This window comes from Diceros bicornis, chromosome 6 (genome assembly GCF_020826845.1).
Source record: "Diceros bicornis minor isolate mBicDic1 chromosome 6, mDicBic1.mat.cur, whole genome shotgun sequence".
Classification (NCBI taxonomy): domain Eukaryota; kingdom Metazoa; phylum Chordata; class Mammalia; order Perissodactyla; family Rhinocerotidae; genus Diceros; species Diceros bicornis.
Genome location: NC_080745.1, coordinates 69,930,668 through 69,946,951, shown reverse-complemented (window position 1 = coordinate 69,946,951; position 16,284 = coordinate 69,930,668). Strand labels below are relative to the sequence as shown.

At 40.1% G+C, this 16,284-nt stretch overlaps 1 protein-coding gene across 1 annotated transcript in view; it reads right to left on the bottom strand.

The window, feature by feature from the left end:
* The window catches only part of SORCS3 (sortilin related VPS10 domain containing receptor 3), a 405,148-nt gene that overhangs the window by 11,593 nt on the left and 377,271 nt on the right, over positions 1-16,284 (bottom strand). The window contains exons 20-22 of the mRNA XM_058544381.1: positions 14,074-14,207; positions 3,826-3,949; positions 2,320-2,432 (exon numbers count right to left, since the gene is read on the bottom strand). Coding sequence (XP_058400364.1) covers positions 2,320-2,432; positions 3,826-3,949; positions 14,074-14,207 — 371 coding nt within the window. The remainder of the gene's footprint in view (positions 1-2,319; positions 2,433-3,825; positions 3,950-14,073; positions 14,208-16,284) is intronic.

The window sequence follows — 16,284 nt, the reverse complement described above, 5'->3', positions numbered from 1 at the left end:
GAAGTCTTGGTGCCCAAGTCCATGGGCAAGAAGGCTTTATCCTAACCAGCCAGGAGAAGCAAGTCTCCAGAGACCAGACTGAGGAGCAAAACACAGGGAATCACCCAATGGAGTGAAGGGGCGAGCCTGTTAGTGCCAAGCCTGGTGTGACCCTCTGTCCCAGGGAACAGTGGTCTCAGAGAGCGTCAGTCAGTCAGAGACTTTCGAGGAACCTTGGAGATATGTGTCCAGGCATTCATCTGGGGTGAAGCTGAAGAAATACGGTCTGAGTCGGAGGATCACACACCTTAGTACAACTTTCCAGAAAACCTCAGGTATAGTGGCTGTTTTTAGGAGCCTAGGGGAGGTTATGCGGGAGGGTGGCAGAAGCACAATTTGATTTGATTAAGTGTCTAGATTCACTTAATCCCATCCAAAAAGACATAAGAGTAGATAGGTCCTCATGAGATTTAAGCCTCAGGCATCAACTGACATGGCTGATTATTATTTATTAGTAGTAGTATTATAATTACCAAGCTATTTATTAAAAAGCTAGTATGTTTTTCATAAATACATTCATACAAAACACAACACAATTGTGGATGTTTCTTGGTTAAAAGCATACAAGAGCAGTCTCATTTTCATCTCTTTGTAAAAAGATCTGAGGTGAAGTTAATCGTGTAGACAGCTCCCCACAGGAATGCTCTTACACCATTCTCTTCTGTTTATTCTTCTTCCATTCTGTCAGCTCCTTCTCCATGTCCTTCTCTGGATCTTCCTCCTCTGCGTTGGGGAGCATCAGCATTCATGTCTTCCCTGACTCCACTCCCCGTGGGGGGTGGTCTAAGGACCTCCACAGCCTCAGCTCCCACATCTCTACCTCCAGTGAGAACCTCCACTTGACCTTCAGATCCACATTTTCAACTCTCCTGCTATCTTCCCCCAATTATTTCTCATGATCTCCAAACTCATATAAAAGGTCAAACCAGTATCGTTGCCCAACCATGTTTCTCCTACAGAGTCCTCATCTTGATCTCCTGCCTACTCTGGTAATCAGAAAGCTTCTCCCTCCCTCTCATCCACACTACATTTTATTAGTCACCAATTGTACTGTTCAACTGCCTAAGTAGCCTTTGGATCTTTCCTCTTCAGGATCTTATTATCTCTGACCTAAGATAATGGCAGTAGTCATTTAACTGGTCATCTTTTGTGAAATCTCTTTCATCCTATTCACTTCCCACCTCAGCAGCCCATCTTCCATATTGCCACCAGAGTGGGCGTCTGAAATAATCTATTGTCAGCATTTTTTACTTAAATAAGAAAACAGCACTCTTCTACTTCCCAGTGCCTACAGGAAGAATGTGAAACCTCTTTTAGCTTCTCAGACCCTTCTCAATCTGACCTAACCATCCGAGCTCAACTTTAGCACACTTGCCTTATAACCTGCAGATTGGCTACACTGAACTCTTTGCTGTTTCCCAAATATGCTGTGCTCTTTTGATAGTTCATGACTTTGCACATGCTGTTCATTCTACCTGAAAGACATTATCCTCTCTAGATAAATAGATAAAACTACTATTTATCCTATAAAACAGAGTTTAAGTATCCCCTCCGGAGACCATTCTAATAATTCATGAGCATTTATTGAATCACAAATATGTGCTAAGCCTGCACTTCCCTGGATAGAGTGAATCACACTTCTCCCCATGCTCTTTTGAAATGCCAGCCACACCTCTACCATAAAACTAGTAATACATTAGACTTATCTCCACATATGAATTGACCATGTTCTATTCATCATTATATTCTGGTGCCTAGCTCTGAGCAAAGGGTTAACAAAATCCTTTCAACTTTCTCTAAGGCAAATCTGACTTGGGTTAACTCTATTACTTATAGAGTCTGCTGGCATGCTCTGTTTCATGGCCTGTAGTCTTCTGATTGCCACATATGGCCAACAGTAGGCTTGGAGTCTAAGTGTCTGGTTAATAAAACCCTCTTGGTGGGCAAACAGCCAGCCAAGTGAATGATATTAGCATAAACAATGAGTGGTCCATTCATTATTTCATTAAAGGGGTCAAGCCTGTCTTAGAAAAATTTAGGATAAAGATGGGGCCAATTTCCATCCTTAAACACTGGACTGATTGTCTCTGCCTCTCCTTTCTAATCCCTTAATCCTTCCTTTCCTTCCTTCACTCCCTCCATTCTTCTCTCTCTCTTTTCACAGAGAAACAATCCTTATCTAATTATAGAATGATGGCTTTCATTCATGAAAATGTATTCTGGACCACATTATCTGCTTTTTTATTCATAAAGATTTAAGCAAAGATAAAGTCAACTTACTTTAACCAGAGCTCGCTTGATGACATTGCCAATATCTTGCCTCCACTCAGGAATGTCAGGATTGTGGAAGTCCAGATTAGGAGAGAATGATAAGAGTTGGGACTGGAAGTATTCTGCAAGGAGAGACACTATGTGAGTGAGGCTGAGAGAGGCTGTGATAGGCGAAGGGACTCCACAGTCACTGTGCTTTAGAAAATGGGTCCATTTTTCCTATGGCCTCAGCTATAATTCCTTCTTTTTAGCCTGGTTCTTGGCTTCTGAAAGAACGTGGGATTTGGCGACTGGAACTAGATTTGTCCTCCTACCATTTTTGTTAGTTCCTAAAATCTTAATGTCTTCTTCTTGTAAATGAATATTATCTGAAATGAAAGATAACTACGAAACCCCAGAAGAAGGGGACTTTCGCTACTACGGGTGGTATAATGCAGAGCCAAAAATAAAGCATTAACAAGTTAGGCTTGATTAGAATGGAGCCTTTTCTTGTCCTTAATTCCTCCCTCCATCCTGCTAGAAACTGCCTCAGGGGGTTAGAAAGTAGGTTGAAACCCTGTATCTAGGGTGTGGGTAATGTTGAATTTCTTAATCTAGTTGGTAGGTACACAGGTCTGTTTACTTTGTGGTAATTCATGAAGCTAGAACACTTATGATCTGTTTACTTTTCTGCATTAAATTTACACTTCAATAAAAATGTTTACTTGAAAAAAACCCTCCAGGTGCCCAATGAAAGAGCCTGAGCATCAAGTCTTCGGAGATGTAGGAAAAGGCACTCATCTGGGGTGAGGCGGAATAAATACTTTACACAACTTTCTAGTAAACGCCAGGTATAGTGGCTGTTTTTAGGGGCCTGGGGAGGCTGTGCAGGATGTTGGTAGAAGCACAACTTGATCTAGAATAAATTTAATAATTAAGAATGGTTTTCCAGGATTGAGAACAGGATAGTGGTCCTAATTACCACTTTCCTGCCTTGTTCTGTCCTTATGTTCTTAGCCTTGTTCTCAGCCTCTGCAGCCAATGCTGTTAGAATCTCCAACAATGAAGAAAACACATTGGTTATATGTAGTTCATCTCAGTACCTGAGCTATGATTTCTTCAAGGGCAGGAACCATAACTCCCCCAGCATTGAAATCACTGGTCCCCATCCTAACAAAGAGTGGATGCTCCATGTGTGTTGTAGATATCTCAACAGGACATCAGATCTAGACGCTTCTATAACAGTCTTTCCAGCTTAGCATCCCTTCAACTTATGATACATCTCTGTCTAATGAGACCATCAGGTTGTGATGCAGGCACATTATACAACAAATGCCTGTCTGTGACCTGCTTATCTTACAACCTCAGTCTCTATTCAGGAACAAGGTAGGTAGTAGGTTTGGATACCTCTTGTGGACCTACATAATTTTCCCATGGCTTGGGGAATTTCCAAAGCAGTAAGTAGTTATCACTAGGGTGGGTGCAGGGGATTGGCTGGGCAGGAGGGGGTATCACAGGACAATTTTCAGGGCTTACCATGAACTGCAATATCTTTTGTGTCCTGGATAAGGGCATTTCCAGCGGCCACCTGGACGGTGATGGTGTTGGTTCCCTCTGCAAGGAATGTGAAGGAAATGCTGCTGTCCAAAGTGATGAGGGGCTAAAAGAGAGAATTAGTATCACCCACTTAGTCCTCTCTGTGATTTCACATTTCCTCTTTTCCTATAAATCTCAGACTGTCACAAATCTGCATAGCATTTGAATATCCCCAAGGGATCCTAACTTGAAAAAGGAAAATTACACAGCTTCCCAAAACTGTGATTATATCCAGTATCCAGAAAGAGTAATAACATACTTGAACTACACTGTAAAATGTTAATCCTGAGAGATGAAGATAAGACTGGATACCCTGAATTTTGCATGTCATCCTGTTCCTTCTCCTGGGGAAAAGTAGAAGCAACTTTTGTAACCTATTTCTGTTGGGTCTGGGAATAGGAGATCATTTTTCTTCTCCTCCAATATTCCATATCACTTGTATTTTCATCATTAATTCCATTGGACTGTAACGCGTTTCAGAGAAGTGACCATATTTTATTTATTTCCGTATTACCTACTCCTGGCACATTGTCTTACATATAGCAGAATATATATGTAAGTTGGATGCATGGTCATATTACTGGCTTTTTGTTTTCTTATATCTGCGTTTTCCATTGCAAGGCATTTCTAACATTTTTAATAGGTTGGAAAACACATAAACATACACATCCACAATAATTTTTTATTTTTATTTATTTATTTTTTACATTTTAGAGGATTTTTGTGTGTGTGTGAGAAAGATTAGCCCTGAGCTAACATCCATTGCCAATCCTCCTCTTTTTGCTGAGGAAGATCAGCCCTGGGCTAACATCCACGCTCATCTTTCTCTACTTTATATGGGACACCACCACAGGATGGCTTGACAAGTGGTGCATTGGTCCGTGCCCAGGATCTAAACCCGTGAACCCTGGGCCTCGGAGTGGAGTAGGTGAACTTAACCACTACACCACCGGGCCAGCCCCTGCAATCATTTTTTAATATTTTTTTCTTTTATTTTCCTGATAATAATAGATAGGGACTTGCCAAGGATAAAAAGAGAAACAGAATAATTATATTATTTTTCCTGGGAATTAGGATCTTGTTAAAAGCAGGTGCTTATTGGAGAGAAGAGAATGCAGATCCTGAGACTGAAGAGTCATTACTCAGTGGACATCTTAAGGCCCATGCTTTCTGAAGTTCTCTGGTGTCTGCAAGGTAAGACAAAATAGTAGGAGGCTTCTCTAAAGGCAGATCATAAAGAGATATCACAAGCGCAGACTCCCTCTCTTCGCTGTGTGTCAGGACAACGGGATTGAGAGTAATAATGTAGCCAGTTGGGGATGCATAGAGCTCCCCTTTAAAGGGGTGAGTGTGGGCCAGTGCTCACACACCATACCCATGCATTCTTAACTGAATATGGACTAGATGCTTATGCCAGAACCCTACAGAGGCTCAAAGATGCAGCTTTCAGACAGTCCCTGCTGCAAGAGTGACATTCCTTTCTAGCTCAGAATTTTCAACTAGGCCTCTGAAACAATAATTTGATTTCTTCTGCTTTAAAATTCTATAGCTCTATTTTATGACCAGGCTGAAGACTGCAGTTGGGCAGCATTAGAGATATTGCCCTGAGCTTCTGACACACTTTCCTTTCTGTTTGCTAAATGGAATAGAATTGAGTACAAAAGAGATATACTCTTTCTCTTAAGTAACAGGAAACCCCAGAGTTCAAGCATTCTTCTCATACTTATGGCTCTGTAAGGATACACACAAGGATGTGGCCTTATAAATTAAACAACAGAGGAAGTACAAGTAGGTTCTGTGACACACATCGACTCCAATGGGCCAACAGTAGGCTGTTTAGTGTCCTGTGTTGATGAGGAAGCTGAAGTCAAGTTGGGCTCAGCATAGCAATGTTGGCCATGGTCATGGAATAAGAGAAAAAAACTTGTGTCCCAGAGTTGCCATCTCTAGTATAACAAGAACAGAGACTTGAAACTCTGACTCTGATACTATTTTAAGGAATGACCTTGGGCAAAGTTTGTCCCCATTCTGAGCCTTAGCCCTTTATCTGTTAAATGAAGGGTTTGGGTTAGAAGAGCGGTGAGGACTCATTCAGCAGTGAGAATACATAGGATTGATGAATGGCTTTAGGCAAACTTTCTAGTTCTTACTGGTTAACCCATTAGGTCCTATCTGTCAGGATATCCTCAATTGCTTCATTACATTAGTCATATTCTTCAGAAGGAAAATGAGATACCTCAATATACCCAAAAGAAATTTTCTTTAAAAATGATAATATCAAATATTGTTGAGGATATAGAGCAACTGGAACTCTCATACATTTTTTGTGAGATGTAGAATGGTGCAACCATGCAGGAAAAAGTTCAGTTTTCAAAAAAATGGCAATTAATTTTTTCTAAAGTAGTTGTACCATTTTATGTTTTATGACTTAGTAATTGCAGTCCTGGGAATTTAGTCAAGATAAAAGAAAATATACGTACACACACACACACAAAAATATTCATAGCAGTATATTCATAACAACCAAAAACTGAAAAGAGCCCAGAAGAATTCATCAACAGGGAAATGAATAAAGAAGCCATAGTATATTCATAAATGAACATAAAAGAACAAATATCGATATACACAACAGTATGGATGAATCCCAAAACCATAAGAAGTGAAAGAAGCGTTATATAAAAGAATTCATACAGTATAATTACATTTACAATCAGCCCTCTGTATCCACAGGTTCCGCATCCCCGGATTCAACCAACCACAGATCGAAAGGCCTACGATGGTTGCGTCTGCACTGAACACGTACAGACTCTTTTTCTTGTCACTATTTCCTAAACAATACAGTATAACAGTTATTTATATAGCATTTACATTGCATTAGGTATTATAAGTAATCTAGACATGATGTAAAGTATACGGGAGAACTTGTGTAGGTTATATGCAATGACTACACCATTTTATATCAGGGACTTGAGCATCTGTGGACTTTGGTATCCGCAAGGGGTCCTAGAACCAGTCCCCCAGGGAAACCAAGGGATGACTGTATATGAAATTCTAGAACAGGCAAATATAATCTTTGATGGGAAAAAATAGTGGTTGGTTCTGGGGATTAGGAGTGGGAATTGATTGAGAAGGGGCATGAGGGAACTTTTGGGAGTGATGGTAATACCACATATCTTGATATGAGTTTGGGTTGCAAGTATATGCCTTTGTCAGAACTCAGGAAGTACACACTTCAGATTTGTGCATTTCATTGTTTATACAATTTTTACCCTCATGTGGGAGAAAGTGTAAACAAATATTGAACTCTAGTTAATGATTTGAAAGCTGAAGCATTTAGGACAAAATATACAGGTGTCTGAAATTTACTTTGAAATGAATCAAAAAATTAAGATTGATGGATGGATAGATAAATAGGCATATGATAACATAAGCATAGTAAATGATAATGGTTGACTACAGGTGGTGGGTATATGGTTATTTCAACTTTAGTGTGTGTTTGAAGCTTTTAATAATAAAATGTTAGGAAAGAAATAAAACAGGAAAGGAATAATCAATGTGTTTTCATTTTTCTTGATTCCATGAATTGCTCTCTCTGACCATGACTATATTACATTGTCCTTTTGTTTTGGTTCCTGCCCTCAGCTATCTTTCATCTCTTTCCACCTCTCAACACCAGAATGTTTTTCTCGCTTAATAGTTGTCTCTTCAGGGACCCTTCACTACTTCCGTGTCACGTTCTTCAGCTCTCTGTGGTCTATGTGGTCCCCTCTCTTTTCTCTGTACATTCTTCTTGTCTTAGACTCAGGTGGTTGGTACTATGCCAGGCAATGACATCTCTTTCTGAGAGGAGTGCAATTCTTCCTGTTCCAGAAGATTTGATCTTCTCTCCATCTGGCTGCTTCCCTAGGAGATCGAGGGGCCGAGCAATGATGCAGGGCTGCAGGACAAGGGAGTGCCCTCTGAGGTGAGAGGAAGTTTGCAATCCCACCAGCTAGTCAGGGCTCTGAGCCACAGCAAACAAACTGCTGAATGGGAACACTTGGTCCCTGGGTGGCAGGCCACAGGCTACTGTGCTGGGGAAACAGCAGGAGCCAATTTTGTTTTCCAGATTGCTTTTGCTTTTCATCAGCTGTTATGGCATCATGGCTGACTTCACCTTGCTTGCAAAGCTGGAACACTCAACAGGATTCTTGAGTTCTTTGTTGGCCACTGATATCTAGTGCACCATGCTAAATTAAATCAAGTACTTTAAGGTTCATTTACTAAATCTATCAGGCAAGTAGACACATTTATTAAGCCAGGCCTCTGTTAATCCCAGCAAATTGGCCTTTCAGGGCCCCACAAATCCAACAGGCCACTGATTCACTTCTCTGTCTCTGTGCTTTGTCCGAGCTGCATGGCCAGCCTAGAGTGAGGCTCCTTAGAATAATATCTCATGACCTGCCTGGGCCGTGGACTACATCCCTTCCCACAGAGAATCCCTCCTGTGCAACAGGTCATTTATTATCCACTGAGCCCAGCAAGAAATTGACAAATCTCTGAGTTACTATTTAATTATGAGATTTCCACTTGACCAATGGAATAGGGAGCTTCAGAGAAACCTTTGGATCCAGCCTACACCAGTCTGCCAGAGACAGTAAGTCAAGTTAACATTGAATATTATAAAATCGCCACAATTTAAATGTATACCTTGATGAAACTACCATTCCCAAATTGGACAGACTGTAATCACTATGTTTGCCTTGCTTAAAACCTTCAGCAGATTATACAGTAATGTGTGAAAAGTGCTTATCATATGAAGTGGAAAAGGCAGAATATATAATTGTGGATACACTATGATTAGAACTGTATAAAAAAAACTAAAATACACACGAAAAACAGAAAGAAAAAAGCAAAATAGTATGTATAGATTATGATCTGTGACTATGGGATTAATGTGAAAATTTACAGTTAGAAAAAAAATTTCTCAAATACACACACATATACACACACATCCAAAAGCTCTTCAAAAGTATCTCATTGTCTAAAGTATCACTGTCCATGAATCTTGTTCTATCTTCCATCATCCTATCCTAAATCTGAGTTTCTGTGACAAAATAAAAAACATCCATTTATGTCATTCAAAGTCACCTGTCACCTATCCTCCCCTAAATAATTAGAGTTTTTTCTCTAATTTCTGCTCAAATGAATCCTGTGATTTGTCTGAATCAGTCTACACAGAACACAGCCATGCCCAAAGCCTTACCTTTACGCAGAAATCCCTTTTCTTTCTCTCTGCCTCAATTCTACTGTTCCTTTAATGCCAGCTTAAGACCAGCTTCATACATGACTCATTCCATGACCAACAAAGTCTGCATCCATCACCCCCTAGGCTGCTTGACGGGGCCAGTAATATTACATTCCTATTGCCGTACCTTATAGTAGCTATTCTTGGATGTTAACCTCATATTCTAAAATAGGTTATGTGTTTCTTGAAGGCAACAAATGTAATTTACACTGCTTTGTATTCCTCACAACATCTAGGGTCAAAATACAGGGTCTTGAAAAAGATCCATGCAGCTGATGCAATTTCGCATCTCCCGCTGATAGGTTTGTAGGTCTGTGAGGCTATAGTTGGATTTGAAGAATGCTTGCTCTCTTCTATTTACTCATACATTACATTTGCTCACCAACCACTGCATGTGTGTTAGCCTTGCCTTCTTATCTGGAAATGTAATCTCCTTGAAGGCAGGGACAATGTTGTACATGCTCTTCTATTCCTAAAGGCACCAAGCAAAGGGCTGGCTATAACGGGGGGGATGTCAATTGATTCTTATTGAAAGGTTGATTTAATTCAACCACCTGAGCGAACCTGTTCAATTCACCTAGTCACAACATATGTGCACGCGCGCGCACACACACGCACACAGAAAATACTACCTCCCAAGGTTATTAGCCTAAGTGTTTTCTTTGTAAAATGGGATGATTTCTCTTTCATTAGTGATGTTCTGATGATTAAATAAAATAATATGTACAAAGAGCCTCATACAAAGCAGTACTAGGAATAAATGCTCAAAATTAGCATTAGCTCCTTTTACAGATCAGTTTGCTAGTCAAAGGGAACCAATAGCTCTAAAATCAGAGCACTTATCATGACACCAAAAATAATCATTCATTTGCCAGTCAAATATGGTGCTCATTGGACCAATTACTGGGTACCATGGCCACTTTGATGAGTTTCTGGCATGGTGCTAGCAAAAAGCACTGAAAATGTACCTATTTCAAATGGACTGACCATTCTTGAAGGTGAGAGGGAACTGTGTGGAACCAACACAGATCTGTCATGGAGATGTAGATGCTGTTGATGTAAATGACGAGCCCAATAATGACCGATATTTTCAAGTACTTAGATGTGTTCTAAGAGCGTTACATACCTTTTGTTACTTAATCCTCAAAGCAATATTAGAGTGTAGTTACTACTATTACTACTCTGACATTAGTCCAGAGAAATTACATGATTTGACTTAAGGCATACAGCGAGGAAGAATCTGAGTCTGGACCCCAGCCCAGGTTTCTCTTATTTCAAAACCACTCAATTCTAATGCTTCTCATGTATTATGATTCTCTTGGTTCTTTGGGAACAAAAACCAACTAGTAAGGCCTTTCAGATTGGGGTATTTGTGCAGCACATCTTGCTCAAGTTTATAGATGGAAATTCCCATCCAAAGGAATACTTCAAGTATTCATCAATTGAAAAAATAAAACTTTAATGCCATTCTGTAATTTTAAAATTTCACTCCACAATATGGCATAATATAGACTGGATAGATAGATAGATAAGTATTTCAAATAATAACTCAATGATGTTCATGGATTGGATATTAGTATCCTTGCTTTAGAGAAAAGAACACTGAGACTCAGATCTGGTATTTGTCTGAGCTAACAGATAATTGTTAGAGAAATGGAAACTAGACTCTCCAATTGCTTTGTCCAATTTTCTGTTTATTTATCAAATATTTATTAAACACTGTCTGGTATTTCAGGTCTTAGAATAAGCCCTCAAAGAAAAAAAGTGGTGCCATAGAGAAACACTGTCTTCGGTTCCTTGCAGCTGCTGTGTAAATTACTGTGTTGGTAACGGCCAAGCACCGCCTCCCTTGCACAGTAGTTTCTCAGTAAAGGTCAGCTGGTAAATGAACTAACAGAAAAGAATTCCCTGGTTGACATCCAAAACCTCACATTGTCAGAGGAGAAATTAACTTAAAATTCTTCTCTTTCTAACTTTCTCCTCCCAAATGATTTTCTCTTCTTCCTTCACTGTGTATGTCTGCTGGTTTTTGAAGCAGGATTTTAAGGTCTGTAACCTCTAGGAGACAGAGTGATGTAGCTAAAGCATCCTGGGGCTGGGGGGGGGTACATGGTAGATGGGAGGTAGGAGTCCAGGGTTTTAGGTCTGGCTCTACAATTAACCAGCTTTTTGACCTTGGGGTTGTGGAGAATCAGGATTGGCCACCTCAAAATATGTCTCCTTGGTTTGATTTTTTTTTTTTTTTTTGCTAAGGAAGATTAGCCCTGAGCTAACATCTGTTGCCAATCCACTTTTTGCTGAGGAAGATTGCCCCTGGGTTAACATCCATGCCCATCTTCCTCCACTTTATATGTGGCACGCCTGCCACAGCATGGCTTTATAAGCGCTGCGTAGGTCCACACCCAGGATCTGAACCAGCGAACCCCAGGCTGCCAAAGCGGAGCATGCAAGCTTAACCACTATGCTGCCTGGCCAGCCCTGGCTTGATTATTTTTAAGAACAAAAGACTCCAAAAGAAACTTTGGCCTTCCCTCTAACTGCCTAAAAGAATTTAAGATAAAAGGCCTGTCCCCAGGATGGGCTATCATCATAGATAACTCTAGATAATCGGTAGACTGTGAGGGTCCTTGCTAAGCCCATCCTTATCAAAGTTCTGTTTACCAAACATTTGCTTTTTCATTTCCATATGAATTGTCTTCCTCCCCTTTGAAGTCCCAAACCACTACCCCCAACATCTTCCTTTGTCTTTAGCCGAAGATGCTATTTAAGATGACAACATCCACCAGATGGCTGAGCTGCTCAGTTTTCCTGAGTCTCTCCCTTGTGTACATGTTATAAAGCTTTGTTTGATTTTCTCCTGTTATTCTGTCTCATGTCAACTTAATTCGTAGCCCAGCCAGAAGGACCCAGAGTGGGTAGAGGATATGTCTTCCTCCCCTACAGTTTGCTCATCTCACACAGGGAGCTTCACTTTTCTAATATATCAAATGGGGATCTTGTTAACTAACCTCCTTATCTTTCCCCTGGTGAATAATAATCCCAGAAATGCAAAAGCATCAGTAACCTATACTAAAAAATTGATCTGAAAGTATATAGCACAAATAATGCAAACAGAAAAGGGTCCCTTGGGCCCGTGAACTAGTTCTATTTTTTATCAATCCACCCTGACTCCCAGTTTTTATGACAAAATAAAAAGCAACTATTTAGTGAGTACTTAGTGTGTGCCAGGGAGAAACACACTATCTTATGTAGTTTTCACAACAATCAAAATGACATAGATATTATTGTTTCCAGTTTGCTGTTGAGTGAATTAAATTTTAGGCCAAATGACTTGATCAAGCTCACACAACCTGCAGGAAGCAGTGCTGGAAACCTAAGCCTTGTCTCTCTGACTCCTAGGTCCATGTTCTCACCACCACATCAGCTTGCCTCCCTAAAAAGGAGCAGAGATGAATCATCTCCCACTCTTATCATGCAGGGGCTGAAGTTCTCTTTGGTCATCTCGAAACAAGCAAACAAAACCAGCAGTGTTCCATTTATTTTTTAAAAGTATTACTACACCAGTAACTGAATATTTATTACCCCTTTCTTTAGATAATCAGCATTTCCAAGTCTGACATGATAGCTTTCTTATATTATTAAAAAAAATTAAAAGTTTCTCTAAGATGAGCAATGCCAATCACACCAAGAATGATCAAGAAAAATGCAAAGACAAAAACAGAATAGAAAAGAACATTAAGCCGTTAAGTAGGAGAACCGTCAGCCTAACTTCTCCCAGTTTCTATTACACAAGTGTGGTCATTCTTGACACAAGTGTCACCATTATCAATTGCTGGGAGTAGGGAATATCTGCATGGTCCAGAGTTGGCCCCTTTACTTCCTCTCTTTGAATTGGCAACATCAGCACCTTGCCTAAGAAGAACACTATCCTTTGTAAAGCACCTAGTAGGTCTTGATAAGGATTTTCTATGTGCATTTCCCCATTTGATTTTCATAGCCCTACATTTAGATACATAACTCACATTTTACAGATGGGGTCACCTCATTTCAGAGATGCTAAGTGACTTCCTCAATATTATAAAGCTAGTGAGTAGAAAGGCCAGGGTTAAAACAAATGGAACAAATGAAGTTTTAGAAATATTGAGTAGAGGAGCAAGAACACCCAGGTCTGTGTAGTTTCTCAAATTACTCTTCCCTTCTTAGGATTATTTGAATTTTCTTTACTAAAATAATAAACTTGATGTGGGAAGGTACATCATATTCAATTATGTGGGTCTATAGCTTCATTTGGTACTCCCTATCGTCCACATCCCCAGTGCCCCCAACATCAACACAGAAGCTGGAGCACAGGAGTGATGAGGCTCAGGGCAGCCTGCCCAAAAATACTCCAAAGTGGCATATTGATTATTTTGAAGTAAAGTTGCTTAAGAAACAGTCAGTGTAAAAAGGACACTCTGACCATCCTTTGTCTCCCTGAAAGCAGGAAATAAATCTCCCATGTGAAAGGTACTCTCCCTGTACCAGAAGGTAGAGAGACATCCTTATTACCAGATATAGGGAATTCAAGGCTGAGAAGGCAGTGTAAACAAACTTTGCTCACTCTTCACTAATTAAGTGCCCAAACCTAAATTTCTTTGTCTTGTCAGTTCTTCACAAAATTTATTGTTTCTTTGCCTAAAAAGCATAAAAGCTGCCTGCTTTGGTCATTCCTTTAGGTCCCGTCTCTGAGACTTCCTTACACACAAATTAAATTTGTTTTTTTTCTCTTATTAATCTGTTTTGTGTCAATTTAATTATTAGATCAGTCAAAAGAACTCAAAAGAGGTAGGGGGAAAATCTCCTCCTCCCCGCCAGGAGCATTCAGTATAGATTAATCAGAGGCTGATCAGAAAGGGCCAAACCTTTGTGCTATTGCCGAACCACCAGAAATAGGTAAGGGTCCCCAGCTGACTGGGCCACACAACTGCACTGATGTTGACCTCCTTCTTCCTTATGGCAACAAATGGAACCCGGAGATGAACATGCTCCACCGGACCTAAGGGAGCCAGGAAAACAATGTCAGTGTTTATATTCCTGGAATAAACAAACTTTATCACACTCCCAGATTCTTCATTTTAACCCCTATTCCCATCACCTATAATAAAAAAAGGACTACAAACACAAATGTTGAGAGGGGTGTGGTGTGTGTGTGTGCACGCACGTGAAATGAAGCACCGTGTACAAGAGGGAACTCAAATCAGGCTTCAGATTCTTTAAGTGACATCTGAACTTAATTTACATCTGATGAGCCCAACCGTGAATGCTTATGAATCTCCAGCCAGAGGACAAAGCTAGTTTATTAGACACTTAGCCAATAAATAGGAAGACAAACAGCAGTCTCTTTCATTTCTGAGGATTAGCGTGTATTGTGATTTGAGGCCAAGGCATTGTTATGGAGGGCTCTTCCATTATCCTCAATTGTTAATTGGTTCCATCCTCTTCGACAATTGACCATTGTGCTTGTCTGCAATACTCAGTGAGTGTCATTCAGAAGCTGGCAAAACCGTTTTACAAAAAGGAAAAAGCACATCTCTCTAAATCACAGGAGAAACAAATGCCAGGTTCCCAAGTAACAAAAAAGCTGCTGGCAAAAAGGTGACCAAACTTTTCCTTTTTTCCCTCAGAAAACAGACGTAAGCAGCATCAAATTCTAAAGTAGCAAGTAAGAGAACATATAGGAACACACCCTATGCATAAGTGAGGATTTTAATTTAATTCGTTTCCAAAGTCATTTTTTAACACTTTGTGGGATTTTCTCCCCACCCCCACCCCTTCCTCTTTCCTTTTCCTTTTTCCTTTACTCCCTCTCTTCCTTTCCTTCCTTTCTTCCTTCTTCCTCCTTTTCCTTCCTTATGTCCTTCCTACTTAACCAAATCTAATTGAAATACTCCAATTATCTGTTTACACTATGTTAGACCTTTCTTCCTTCTTCCTCCTTTTCCTTCCTTATGTCCTTCCTACTTAACCAAATCTAATTGAAATATTCCAATTATCTGTTTACACTATGTTAGAGCACATTTTCCTGTAAACATGACTGAAGGTCACAAGGACATCTGCTACCAGGACATCTCTTTAGCCTGAGGGCCTTGAGTTCTTCTCATAGGTGGGACATTATTCAGGCGACCCAGCCTTCACTATTTGCATCCTTGGTCATTTTGGAGACAGCTCAGTTTAAAGGGAAGAAAACAGATGGATACTTTCCTTTCTGCTCTGGTTAAAATCTGTTTTAGATTAAATCTGGTGTAGATCTGTATGATCTTTTCATCTATTTTACAGAGCCTTGACTCTACACAGATTATTACCCTGTCCCCTGCCTTCCTTATAGTAATAAGACCATATGAAAGAGACGTGTGGATGTTAAAAATAGCATATAATTAATTATGAGTTGGCACTATTTCTACCACCATGACCACGACCACTATACCATCACCGTTTCTGTGTATGACTGGGGAGAAGTCCCTCTAAGGACAGTGGCATTCTTCTGAGTCTCACTGGGCATATCCTGTGTTGTAGGTAAATTTATACTGGGAGATAAGGTATTTGGACAGGGACTGATGTTTGGGAGAGGGGACCAGTCAGACCTGCTTGCCCTGTCCAGATTGTACTTCCCTAAACAATCAACAAGTATTCTAGAATCTGTGTATCTACAGCCTGAAAATACTCTGCCTACAGCTCTCTGACCTGACCCCAGACAGACAGCATCTCAAGATTTCTTCCAGCAAATAATTTGAACCTTTTCACTTCAGATTTATTCAAAGTCACATTTGGATGAAAGTTTAATTATTTTCAATAAGGAAGTTTGTGCAATTATTTTTGTATCGTTTGATTGTTGGTGAGAGTAAAAAAACACAAAGTGTGAGAAAACACTGGCTGCTTTCACTGCTTGATTGACTCATTTCTAGGAGTTGACCTGATTTATCTCTCTTTGATATTTGTGTTTTACTGATCAATGGGGAAGAGAATGAGGCAGTGGGAAGGGTCCCTGGCCAGCCCATGTCCAAAGAGGAAGATGAGAAACTTGCTTCTTACATTAATACCTCAGAGTCTTTCTCCACGCCCAGATTCTTCCCCCG